Raw genomic sequence first — 13,712 nt, 5'->3', positions numbered from 1 at the left:
CTAGTAACGATGCTATGAACTGCTGTAACTTTACAGCTGTGGTTCATGTAGTTTCAGTGAGGTAGACCTTAAATGTCTAAGATTTGGTGAAAAATACTAATAACAGAAAACAGATGGCTCTTTCTGTTAAGCATCCTTGTGACTCTGTTTTATTATATATATCATATTATATCATATTAAGATAATGAAAAACACAACGACAAACTCGGGTTAGCTTTTTATTGTTTAGAAGTCATCTTTTAAAAGAAATATACAAAAAAATAAAGAATCATTGTAACTATTGTGTGTTTGGAAGAACATTTCCAACTCAATCTCTATAAATTTAGGTTACACTAGTTTCGTTATAATAGAAGAATTTGCTAAAAGAAAAAAACAAAAGCACAGGGAGGCGAGTTGTGTGCATAGCTTATGACAAACCTCCAAACAGAACCAAAACCATATAAATAAAACGCCTTAAACTAAATCAAAAGGCTCTGGTGACCCTAAACTCTGACTAAAGTGGTTCATCCCCAAATGTGAGAATAACTAACTGTGTGATTAATAAACTATAAAAATCTATAATGAGCATAATGTGAAGCAGAACAGGAAAAAAGATAACAAGTTCACTGATAAAGAGTCTTAAAATCTTACCTTTTAAAATAGTAAACATGGAGAGCAATTTGTTGTTTTTCTCGGTTTCATTTTACTATAAATTCTTAAACCTCTGCAGCTCCGGCGTCTCTAAACAGCTTCTCAGAGCCCATCAGGACGCCTTTACAAACTCAAAACCTAAACACTAAAAATGATTTCTTATCAGTAATTGAATCTAAAACTGTTGAGTCTCTAATCTTTAAAATACAATAAGGGGCGAACAAATTATTTAAAGACAACAAACAAACAAACAAACAAAAAAGGCCGGTTTAACTGTCCTGCTCTTCTTCACACACAAAAAAAAATAATTCTTTTTTCACATTCCTGTTAATCAGATAAACAAAAATCTATTTTACTTTTGAGTAACTGAAAGCTCTCTTAAAGAAACTGGTTAAAATGTATATAAAAGAGCACAACACTGAAAAGATAAGATCCTTTATCACTGTCTGAATTTCTCCAGGCTGGTTATCTATGAGAAATCTATGTATTTCCATTATATTTTTACACATTTAATAAAGAAAAATATATTTTATTCTTCAGCAAAATGACCTGTTTTAACTCAGCCATGAGTTTAGTAAACATACAAGGCACAACTTTTATGCAATTCACAGCATTATCAGCTTTTTTTGATTGTTTTACAAAAGAAAAATAAGATTTTAAGACTCTTTCTTTAGGATAGAAATCAATTTTCCATCCTGAGGTGGAAAACTTTGTAGAGCAGCTGAAACCTTTCTTTAAAAGAAGCTTAAACCAGCCCGCTGGTTGGCAACACAGAAACTCTGCTGATCTGCTGTTAAACAAAGCACCCGGCAAAGCCCTGTCCCTCCACCAGGGGGCGACAGAGGCTTTCGCAGCAAAAGGCCATCGCCAGTTTACTGCATGGAGCTAGTGTTTTTCTGAGGAGAGAATTAACTAACTGATCGTCGATGAGAGTGAGCAAAAGTGCAGCTCGAAACTTAAGCATGCTGAAGTGAGTAACCCCTCAAACAAACAAACAAACAAACAAACAAACAAACAAACAAACAAACAAACAGTTCTCTCTTCACCAGCACTCTGACTTAACAGTTTTCATCGTGCTTTAGGGTCATTTAAGAGAAACTTTACAGGCACAGAGTGGTTGTAGTGATTTCCCTGATCAACAGGAGACGACTTCAAACTAAAACAAAAAGTTTCTGCTCAGTGTTTTTTGTTTTTTGTTTAACATCTGGATCACATTCAGTGTTGATTTGGTGCCTTCAATGGGAGATCAGATGCTTCAGAATTGGGCACTTTTTAATCATTTATGCGCAGGGAGTTATCCTGCTTGGCTGCTGAGCCTCAGATGAGGACTTCTGGAGATGGAAACCTTTCCATAAGTCTTTTTTAACAAAGGCGCCCTTCCCTGCCCTTCTTACTGCGATCTGAGAGGTATTTAAAGGCAGCAGTACGTATTTTCATGCATGTAGTACATGAAAGTTTTCAGTACATACTGCATCCAGTTAGTGTTCAATTGATTACTGCCGTCTTAAACGTGCATTTTAAAGGAATTTTGGCAGCTCTGAAGCTAAAAACACGTTGGATTAGTGTATATTTATTACAAAGCTTAATAATCAGCTCAATGCTTGAAATATTTTTTAATCTATAAAACCTGCTGTTACTGTGTCACAGCAGCAGCTCAGGAGAAACGTTTTTGTGCATTTTTGCCGCCTTTTAAACGTCACAGAAACAGCTTAACGGAGCGCAGCTCGAATGCTGCCACAAACTTCACGTAAAGTGCACACTGATGAGGTTTTCCTCTCACGGCGTCAGACCAGCTGAAGCTCCAGGAAAAACAAACAAACAAACAAACAAACAAAAAGTCAAGCTGATGCACGTGCTGGTCCACGTGTCGCCTCTCCTGCTGCTCGGTTTAATGGCTCTCGATCACCACGGGCTCGTAGCCACCAGCAGGCACCCTGCAGGGATCCAAACACAGAGAATCAGAGTTAGCAATAGCAAGCAGAATTCAGTTTCAGAGTTTACCGTTTCTCCACATTAAAGTGGACTATAGGACTGAACTGTGCATGTTTCACATTCAGATGCATGATATATGCTTCTAAATGGAGAACGGATGTGCTGGTTCACACTAGCAGTAATTTAGCCCTCGTCTTATACTTGCACTTTATGATTTCATGTTTCTATGATCCATGTTTGACCTCCTCTCTCTCTGGTCCAACCGTAATGCTGATTCTGTTCTTGTGAGTTATTAAAAACTTTTATCTTCAAAATAATCAGTTTTGTTGAAAAAAGCAAAAAACCCTCCTAAAAATAATTGAGGGAACACTGGATCATCACAGTGAAACCACTTCAGGGAAATCAATCTACATAGTCAGGAAGCATAAACCACAGTGAATCCATTTCTCTCTCCTCATCCCTCCTCACTGATTGTTCTATAGTTTTGCTTTTTGTTAGTGTGCTTATCACCTCATCACAGCTTGAGACAGGACCTGCAGCCCCGAGAAGGTTTGCTCCATCAAAGCACAGTTTCAAAAGTATTACGGCGATACTAGGAGAGGGGCTGTTACACAAGAAGAGCTGGCAAAGCCATCGACCCAGTAGTAGAACTGCTATCTGCTCCTTTGTGCAACGAGGAGCTGGGGGAGCCAGAGCCCTACAGAAGGACCTCCAGTGAGTGACTCATGCATGTTTCTAAGCAGACTGTCATAATCCGACTACATGAGGAGTCGAGCATCCTCTAGTGGGACCTGAGCTCAGAACAGCACAGTGTACTATAACTGGAAATTATCATTTTCATACAGCAGCTGAAAAGGACTCACAATAGTTTATGCTTCTGACTGGACAGGCCGATTTACCTGACATTTAACTGAATGAGTTCTAGTGTCATGACTGAGTGCTCCATAACTGCTGTGAATTACAGCCATAACTCTTAGAAAAAGGAAGAAGCCACCAAATCATAGGAGCCTATTTGAGCTTCTCATAAGAGGGAGAGTGACATAGAAATGGTGAAACAAGGGGAAGAGGATGACAGGGCTTTAAATTCATATTTCAAAGTTGGGTCCTCAGAGGGAGATTTACGGTATGTAAATTATTACATTGCTGTGATTTTCCAGTATTTTTGGAAACAGACTAGACTTCATGCAGCTCCTGCACTCCAATACTGAAACTCAAGTTCTGGGAAGTGAGAAATAAACCAAAAACAAAGACAGCAGAGCTCCTCACCTATTTCCAAGCCTGATGCCGCTGAGCGCCGTGGTTCCGTCTCTGCTGACGAACAGGCGCAGGTTGCTGTCTGAAAGTCCAGAAACACAGAAACTGAGTTAAGGCCAGCTGACGGAAACCAGAAGGCACAGCGAAGAGAAGGCGACGGAGCACAGAGTCGGAAAACTGAAGCAGCGCTCGGGCCAGAGATGGTGCAGCAGCTGCCTTTTTCTGCTTTTAGGCATCAATGAGCTGCTGTCAAATTAACTGTGAGACCTTCATATGAAGAGATTCACTGTAAACAAATGAGGCCTTACTGAAGAGTTACAGTCTGCAGCTACGGCTGGTGATGACATCATTTCCCACAAATTCACATCAGCTTTACACAGATTACAAATTGCCGGTAAAGCGTGAATCTGCGTTCAGCACCCAGTAAACTTTTTGAAAACACTCCGGAAATAAGTAAACTGTATATCCTCTGAAAAATTATTGTACCAAGCAGCATGTCTTTGATCTTTTCTTAATTTTTTGGACACTTTTATTTTGGTGTCAACCAGCATCCCAGCCATCAAACACTTTCAGGTGATTCAGTCAAATATAAGTTCACTGCGTGGTCTTTTCAGGAAGGTTTTACCTCCAGTTTCGCTGCTTCAAGTGAGATTGTGTAATAAAAAATCTTTATGAGCTGTTTCAGGTACTTTTTTGTACCTTCAGTGTGGCTGATGTCTGCAAAGTTCTGGCTTTGGACGATTTTCTCCACGATGTCGTCGGCATCCATGCGAGTGTCGTTCACCCAGGAGGGGTGACTCTCCACAGAGTCCTGCTTCCTCCTGAAACACAGTGGAGAATGAAGATTGTGTAGTTTGAACAGAACTAGGCTACCAATCACACGACCAAGCGTACTCTGTGTGTACCTCGGAGGCCTATTTGGGGGTAAAACTGGTCGTGGGGGTCGAGGGGGTCTCTCCGGACGTCCAGCGTCCTTGTCCCCATCTGGGGGGGTGTCGACCGTGAAGCACAAGCCCCCGGAGGTGCTGCTTCCTGTCGAGGTATTTCTGCGATGCGTGAGGTCCGACAGGCTGGAGGAACAGGAGTGCTCCGTGCTGTATCCTGCAGAAGGCCGTGAGGACATCAGTGTCAGATGTTAAACAGCAGCGGTGTTAAAATCATGCTCACCCCGTCATGGATGAAACATCCGTGTGAGACCTGAGATTGTGTACCTGAGATTTTGCTGTGCTGGCTGGCATAGCTGGAGTTACGAGAGTGACCAGACTGGAAAGCTTCTGCGGGAACCGACGGATTCACCTCAGATTCCTCCAGGAGTCCTGAAGGTACACAAAGAAGAAAAAAAGCACCACTGTTACCACCTCATACGTGATAATAATTGGTAAAAATGTCTGTAAAGAGCAGACATAATGCAGTCTTTTCACTTTCGCAGCAGAAATCTAACCATCTATATATTTACGGCTTGTGGTTGAGGATCTGCACGTTTTCTTTGCATGGAAAAGGTTAACAAACTCAGCCTTCCAAGTCTGAAACGAAAACAGGTTTCTTTTTATAATTCAAACCTAAAATCCTAAACGCAGTCGGCTAGTTTTCCCATACAAAGAAAATTAACTCTGGGAATTTCTGGCTCCAAGGAAAACATCTGGCTGAGATTTAGGAAAGTTGGGCCGAGATCTAAAAGATCGGAGTCCAGTTTCAAGAACACATTATCTGATCTTTCATACTTTTCTTAATCTCATTTGTTTTAGACATTACTTCAGTGGGATTTATCCTTCAGTCTGACAGTTTGACAGATGCCACCGAGTTCAGGAGCCGTTTGGCTTTAACATTCGTGGATGGTTATGATGAAGAGAAATCTGTCCGTGGATTCAACTCAAATCTCTTCTGACTTAAACTTCACTGCACCTGGAAAACAGCTGCGGGGGTGTAAAACCATTTTATTGATTCAGAATCCAAAGAAAATCTGCTCATCAAATTCAGATCCTTCCAAATATCTCCCTAAAACTCAAGATAAACAGTAAAGTACACCTTGCACCTTCCAAGTATAATATACTGATCATTTACATATTTGCTCTTTGCATTACCATTCTCTTCCTCTCAGACATATTGTGCTTTTCCTTATTTTTCTGTAATACTAAACCTGTTAAAATGATGAAAGGTCATATAAAACATGCCCAAGGTTTAGGCTTCAGCCTGCTACAGATGCTCAGTTTCAGTCCTATTTCTTCGTGGCTGCAGCACACGTCGTGTACCTGAGCTGATGATGGAAGGCCGATGTTTGGAACCTCGGCCCAGGGAAACCCCTCCCGGCGGTCCAGGCTCAGCAGTGCCCTCCCCCTTGCAGTCCAGCTGCAGGGTGTGCTCCTGTCCTGGGATGGAGATGGACTTTGCTGTGCTTTGAGGTCTGCAGGGTAAAAAAAAAAAGGAAAAGAGAAAAGATACACAGCTTATCAGCCTGGGACAGACTAAATGGGGACAGCGGTGCAGTTCTGCTTAGCTTGGCACGCTCGGATAAGATTTGTTTTATTGAGGGAGGAAAAACTGAGTCATTTTGGCAACAAAGGACAGAACGGCACAAAGTTATAAGCACTAAGGAATCTGGTTGAAATGAACTTTAAATGCCAGTAACATATTAAATACCAGTGGATTGCGCAAAAGGTTTTACTGCTATGCAATACTGTAGAAAATATTGTTTATTAAGCTGGAAATGTATAGTCTGTTTGTTTTTTTACTTTCACAAATATTAAATAAATAAAATATACACAGAAATCTTCAAGACTTCCAAAGTGTAACTAAAATCCCCCACAATAAAAAACACTTTAAAAACTATTGTCTGTGGTCTGGAGTATGTTCGCCTTCACAGTAAAAGTTGTGCCTTATCACGGCAACCACAATGTTTCCAAAGGTGCAGCTTTTATTTTGGAGGCAAGCGCTCCCGTTTCCAGTTTGTGGCACTCTTTTCACAGTGTCACTACTACTGCCCAGCAAGTAGTGTTTGCAGTCATCATCTTCCATGCGAACTGCAGGCAACTACGTAAATCTGGCACCAGTCAAACCAATCGCAAGGTTTTTGCTGCAGCACATTTTTCCCTAGCAACCTAGAGGATGCCTGAGCCCTGCATGCACAGCTGATCACATATTTATTTATCAGTTTTAATCATTAGCACATCTTTTGAGAATTCATTGTGACATCTTACATCTCACACTGAGGATTACTCACGTTTTAAAGCACGGATCTCCCGACAGGAGGGTCATCCCAATGATCACCTTTTGGGGAAAAAATTAAAAGAGCATTTTTTAAAAACTGTCATTTGAAGGACATCTCAAACAGGAAATTGATTTCAGACAATGAAACAAACAAACAAAAAGTACTTTAAAGCCCTAACTAAAGAATAATCTTTGATTGTGATACTGTACCTCAATGTAAAGCTTATTTAAGCACTACTTTTGTCACAAGATTCATCATGGATTCATTCATCAGATTCATCATGGCCACACACATCCACTCAGGGTAAACAAACCTTTTCATGACACTTTTCAATACCTTTAAATCTTTCATCTAAGTGTCTGATAATCATTACTACCAGTTCACGATGGATAATATGGATAAATCCACAACGCAACAGGAGATGCCGAAACCTCACAGAGGCAAGACGACATCATCCACCGACACCAGCGACCTGACAACAGATATCGAAGTCAGTGTTCTTGCATCGATAAATAAAAAACTGGACTTACTTGGAGCACTACATAACAAAATAAAAAATCTCCTATCAAGTCTGAAATGCATGCATAACTACATCGAAAAATTCCAGCACTGTAATAGTGCACTTCAAGACACTGTTAAAACTTTAACTGAAGAAATGAAGTTAGTCAAGAAAACAAAACCATGAAGGAAACGATATCGAACATCCAAACAAGAAGCATGCCTGACAAAACCAGCTTTTCTGGCATTACTCAGCTGAAACTACAAGACTTCGAGTTATACCTACTCACAACCTAAATATGACAACTTCCAGATCAGCCCTTTATCCACAGTTAAAATGAAGATGCTTCCACAACTTAATTACCTGTTTTAATTGCTTCCAACTACCCCGCACACCTACCCCACAGACAACAGGTTTCTATTGGAAAAATAAAAACCCTAAAATATCCCTATCAACCCCGCAGAAGTAAAAAAAAAAAATTCCTACCTTACTAATCAAGTACATTTTTAGTAAACTGGATTTATGTCTGTGAAGGTTCTCAGTCATCCAGGTCATCGTAGTCAAAGGAGCTTGCAAAGAAAAGCGTCTGGACTTCTTTAAGTTGCTTGAAGACGAAACTCTGGCTGATTGGGACCCACACCTATTTTCACACCTTGGCTCAGGCGATTAGAGGATCATCAGGGGGTCCTTTTGTCCCTCTTTGGGGGGGATACTCCCACCAGGTTTAAATCTGGGACTCCCCACCATTTGACCTTAGAACTGAAGAAGCTTCTCGGATGAGAGGTGAAACGTCTTCAAGCAACTTAAAGAAGTCCAGACGCTTTTCTTTGCAAGCTCCTTAGACTAAACTGGATTTAGTTTGACAGTCACAAGATCTCATGGTTAGACAGAGAAAAATCAATGTAAAAATACCCAATATCAGAACTACCCTTTGTAACACGATCAGGCAAAAAACGAAGTATTTCAAAACAATGACAATAAACTCAAATCTGACAGCCTGAGAAAGTTATCAGAATCACCAAACCATCACTCGCACCTTGTAAACAATCTAGCACAACCCGGTCCACTATTGATCAAGGGAGGAAAAGGGAATCACTCGTCACCAACACCCATTTCAAAATAATAAATTTATATCATTTAGTGCATTGACTCAGAGGTATGGACTTTGGAGAGAAGAGTTCCTCTGCTATAAAGTTATTCACACATCACTCAAAGGAAAATGGTTCAAATGGTTTTGTCGATACAGACGCTTGTTGACTAAGGCGGTGTGAAAATAATTATCGGCGCTACCCAAACTGTACACATGTAAACCTTTTCATTCCACTGTTGTAATGTAACCTAAAGCTGGCAGATTTTATTTTACTTTACTTGTTCAACACATTGTTATCTTTACTTCATTTTTCATTTTCCTTTCAGTTTCAAAGTGAAGTCAGAACCTAACCCAGTGGCTGAAACCTCCCAAAAATGTCCATCTTACGCTCATGCCGAGATGTAACGTGACTAAACTGAAAAGACCGTTTTCTTAAGAAGTAATGAGCATCAACTGGAAAAGCCTGGAGTAGTTCCCATTAATCCCATCTGTGACGTGTGAGTCACAAACATCTGCGCAACACAAAGTCTTCCAGAAACTCGAGATGACAAAAAGACTCGTGACTGTTTTGCTTCACAGAGTGGTTTGTGTTCATGGTCACTGGGTGGCGCCATAGAGTTCCTGAACTTCCCAGCCTCCATCATCCACAAAGGCAATGAAGTGACTCAGCTTCATCGTAAGCTGTGCTCATTTCCACTGTGTTTATACAAAAACAATTTCAATTAAAAAGAGAAACATTTCTTGAAGCCTAAAACGACGCCTGTTTTTTTTAAATTTATTTTTTTGTCAAGGACACTAAACAGTTATTGAAGAAAAAAAAACCCGCATAAAAACCTAATAATTTCACAGATTAAGAAATAAATTCTATTTTCTTGGTACACTTTAGGACCCTTAGTACCAACTGAGCATCATTTTACCCTCCCTGAGTATTTTTGCTGATCGTGTCCATCCCCCTTATGACCACTGCATGATCGCCTCAAATTGGTTTCTTGAACACGCCAGTGAGCTCACTGAACCCAAATGGCCTTCAGATCTCAATAGAACACCTTTATAATGTGTTATAACACAGGATTTACATCTTGGATGTGCAGCTGACAAATCTGCAGCAGCTGTGTGATGCTGTCATATCAACATGGACCAAAAGCTTTGGGGAATTTTTCCAGCACACTGTTGAATTAAGGCTGTTAAGGATGTCCAACCAGGTACCAGCTAGTCTCCTTTTAATGCAGCAGTTTTTTTTTTTGAGTATTTCAGCACCACACTATCATCATAAAACACAAACACAATGAAGGTGAAAAAGACATGACACTGGTCCTGGAAGGAGGCAGATCTCATCACAACTCAGCTTTAAATAAAAGAGGGGACAACTTCCTCCTCATTCTCTGTCTGTCCAGTCTGTTCACTTCTTAATAAACATCCATTATTCCTATTTCAGTGCTCCTTGCCTTCAGTATGGAGTTGTCCTGCCGTGTGTTCTTCGTGTCATATCCCTCCAGCAGACAGCAGCGCACGGTGGAGCCCGAACCTGCGAACTCCGCCATGTTGAGGTCTGTGAAGCCCAGCTGGGCGTGAAGAGGAGTTTGAACAGAGTTAATTCAAGCTGCTCTGATGGAGGCCTTCCCCGGTCTTTATTTTTGGCACACGTTCGAGGTAAAGCAGATTTCTGAGACACCCATCATTTAGCAAGCCAAGTAATTTTACGGCGTTATCGTCACAAGCGTTTGAAGTGTGAAGCAGATGACAGAGTGCAAAAACCACAAGTCAGTCTTTACAGACATCAACCCAGACTGAGAGTGAAACCTGCATTTTGAAAGTTGTTTTAAGTATCCCTTTTTTTTATTGTACTGATGTTACATAGTTTCATAACATCAGTTTATCTTATCAGTTTTAGTTTGATTAATCTTCACTTTCACTGGTTCTCTGTTGTAGAAACTACAGTCTTCCTTTTAAATGTCCTCTGCAGACTTTAAACATCCATTTCTTTCCTTTATAATTATCTGTCAAACCACTTCAAAGCTCAACTTTTTCAGATGTCTTACTCCTTTTTAGGATGGCAGATTTACAACAGATAAACATTAAACATTTAGGTTAAAAGCAATCCACTTGTTGCATGGTCATAAACATTAGTAAATAAGTGTGGCACCTTCTCTGTTTATGCTACTCGACAGATGAGTTTTTCTTTTATATATTTAATGTTCAGTGGTTAATTCTCATTAAATATGACCAATTTTTGAGGTCCTCGCGAGCCAAACACTGCTTAAGAGCTTCGTTTCTGACGTGTTTTTCTACTCTTGGCCTTATGATATCATGGAGAGGGGATATCCCTAATATGGTCATCTTAAGAGCACAGAAGCCCCATCCACCTGCACATTATTCCTTTTGCGTGTGCAGGGAAGTTCATCAGAAAAAAGTTGCATGAAAGTGAGAGGATTTAATAGGTCTGTTTAATCTGGTATGAGATAAGGATTATTTTGAACTTGAAATCATGCAAAGCTACTCTAGTAGAGTGCAAGAATGGAAATAAGGACCTGGAAATGAGCTGAACAAGACATGGACTGACATTTATAGTGTTTTTCTAATCTTACTGACCACTCAAAGCACCTTAGACTACAAACCACCTTCATTCACAGCTTTATGGTAAACTCTTTAAGCAGCCTACCTCTCATCCAATTTGCAATCACCAATTCGGGAGCAAATATTCGCAGGTTTCCGACATTACTACATTCACGTGAGCACAACATTGAGCCAGTAAGATTAAAACCATGAAATCTTTATAAACTGATTTATAAAATAACCTTTATTGTTTATGATTTGCTTCCACCATCTATCAAACCACACAATTTAACATTTACATCTCAGGATCTTATTTTTCTTATGTACAGCAGCCCTGTTTACAAGCCATAAGGCAGATCCTTTAATCCCTTTTAATACTCCTTCAATAATCCTGCTTTTTTCACCCTAAACCACTTGATAAAAGATCTCTTCCTCCACTTCTTATCAGTAAATGTTTTAATGCTGATGAACTGGTTGTAGATGTCAATCGGGGATTTAAAGACAGCCACTGATCACACTGATAAGAAAGGGTCTGCATGACCTTTATCTCAAAATCGAACCACAGAGCTTTTTGCCAGGTGGAAACGATGTTATTTTTATTTTATTTTTATAGCCCTCTCAAGAAAAGTGTTCCCGGATTCTTTGGGGTAGGTCCTGTTTTCTTAGGTGTGTGTTTAAGGAAGCCGTCTTCTAAGGAGGGAAGCGAGGTATATTTAACTGAAGGAAATCTAAATCAAGAACGAGGCGAATGCAGAGGAAACGGTTCCTGTCGGGCAGCAACGTCCAGGGATCAACAAAAGTTTATGTGCACGAGGGGGTTTGACCTTGGAGTTACATTTACGAGACGCTACTCATTTGTTCGGAGCTTTTACCTTTACAGTTACAGTTAAGGATAGGAAGGCGCTAACAGGATGTTTCTGCAGATTCTGGGCAAATGTGATGGGAATATGATTCATTTTCATGTCCGGCTGATGGAATGCTGGCCAAACACTTCAGGGAATGCTAATATTTACATGAAACAGCTCATCTGTAACTGTATGTGTTTATGAATGTGAGAGGTGAGGAGCTCTTACCTTAGTGTACGCCTTTCCTCCTTTGAGTTCCTGCAGGGAAAACAGGAAGACTGTAATGAACTGAATGATTCAACTTCATATTACAGCATCCTTCTGATTACAGGGCTCCTAAAAGATGGATGAAATTAAAGGCTGAGGGCACACACATGGCTCCGGTGTAGCTCAGTGAGCCGCTGAGGTGGCATTCACATGGGAGAATTAGCATCAAGCCTGCATTTCTGTGGCAGTGGCTACACCAGCTACACTGAAAAGACTTAAGGTTTAATGTTTAAAAGACTTAACATATATCACAAATCAGAAAAGGTCCCTATTTACAAGACTATGGTCTGATGCCTTTTGGCATCATTTTCCATCATTTTCTTAGCAGAAAGAAGAAAAATGATAAGCTCTTGTATATTAAAGCCTACTTAAACAATTTTTAAAAGGAATTACAGAGATTTTCATCAGTCCTGGTGAATATTTTTGTTTTTTGTTCGGGGTTTTTCCATTGGAACAGCAAAAACCTCTTTGGTAGGAACCAAAACTTCCGACATAAATGCCATGACATATATGAACGTACCATCCTGGAGGAGACTGACTATGAGCCAGATTTTCTGAACAGGGAAAATAGGATGCAAATCCAATCCTCAGAGCTCATAGATGTGGTTACTTTTACTAGTGATTAACAAAATTTGCGCTTTTTTCTAAACACAGGCACACTCAGTTCATTTGAATATCAAGCACAAAAAATAAAACCTGTTTTTTTGTTTTTATCTGTGTTAATTATCAGCACCATTAGCAGTAAATTGCATTTTGCAAATGTTAGAAAATAAATTTGCATGCTTGATTTCAACATTTTCCTCCCTACACTTGGAACTCCCAGATATACACATGCAAAATGGTCAGTTGCAAAAAAATCTCTACACAATTCTTATAAACAATTTTATCAGTACAGTGTAAATACCAAAATTACTGTTTTTAATGCCAAAACCCAGTTTGCACTGGTACATCACCAACTGGCCCTATCTGTGCAGGTACCATCTCAGGCTGTAGTTTTAATTTAAAAAAATAAAATTAAATAAATAAATAAATAATTAAATCAGCCAGGAGGGGTTAGAGGGGTTGCTTTTAAGGAGTTGCCCTGTTGCTGCTTCTCCAGCAAACCTGTTGTCTACATCCTCTGCACCAAACCAGCTGAAATGGATTCATAATAGTTTACAGTTGTGAAAACAAGTTTTTATCAGTTGCGTGAAATTGCCAAAGCTAAACCTGATCTTCCTCCAAGAGGCCTAGAAACACTTATCCATGCCTCCATCACCTCTAGACTGGAATACTGCAATTCTCTCTAATTAGCTCTTCAACACTCATCTCTCCATCGCTTGCAGTTCGTCCAAAATGCCGCTGCACGTCTTTTAACACGTGTTAAAATGTATGAACACATCACTCCAGTTTTAGCAAATTTACACTGGCTCCCTGTAAAATATCGTATTGAGTTTA

At 39.9% G+C, this 13,712-nt stretch overlaps 1 protein-coding gene across 1 annotated transcript in view; it reads right to left on the bottom strand.

Moving 5' to 3' along the window:
- Positions 1 to 205: 205 nt before the first annotated feature.
- The window catches only part of LOC102291943 (protein FAM102A), a 32,258-nt gene continuing 18,751 nt past the window's right edge, over positions 206 to 13,712 (bottom strand). Inside the window, exons 4-12 of the mRNA XM_005948928.3 lie at positions 12,237 to 12,266; positions 10,056 to 10,172; positions 7,034 to 7,080; positions 6,066 to 6,217; positions 5,028 to 5,132; positions 4,722 to 4,917; positions 4,516 to 4,637; positions 3,829 to 3,898; positions 206 to 2,564 (exon numbers count right to left, since the gene is read on the bottom strand). Coding sequence (XP_005948990.1) covers positions 2,519 to 2,564; positions 3,829 to 3,898; positions 4,516 to 4,637; positions 4,722 to 4,917; positions 5,028 to 5,132; positions 6,066 to 6,217; positions 7,034 to 7,080; positions 10,056 to 10,172; positions 12,237 to 12,266 — 885 coding nt within the window. The 3' untranslated portion in view covers positions 206 to 2,518. The remainder of the gene's footprint in view (positions 2,565 to 3,828; positions 3,899 to 4,515; positions 4,638 to 4,721; positions 4,918 to 5,027; positions 5,133 to 6,065; positions 6,218 to 7,033; positions 7,081 to 10,055; positions 10,173 to 12,236; positions 12,267 to 13,712) is intronic.

Source organism: Haplochromis burtoni, unplaced genomic scaffold (assembly GCF_018398535.1).
Source record: "Haplochromis burtoni strain Fernald_Lab_line unplaced genomic scaffold, NCSU_Asbu1 Contig_43, whole genome shotgun sequence".
NCBI classification, from domain to species: domain Eukaryota; kingdom Metazoa; phylum Chordata; class Actinopteri; order Cichliformes; family Cichlidae; genus Haplochromis; species Haplochromis burtoni.
The sequence above is the reverse complement of the archived record's forward strand: the minus strand, read 5'-3'. Positions and strand labels throughout refer to the sequence as shown.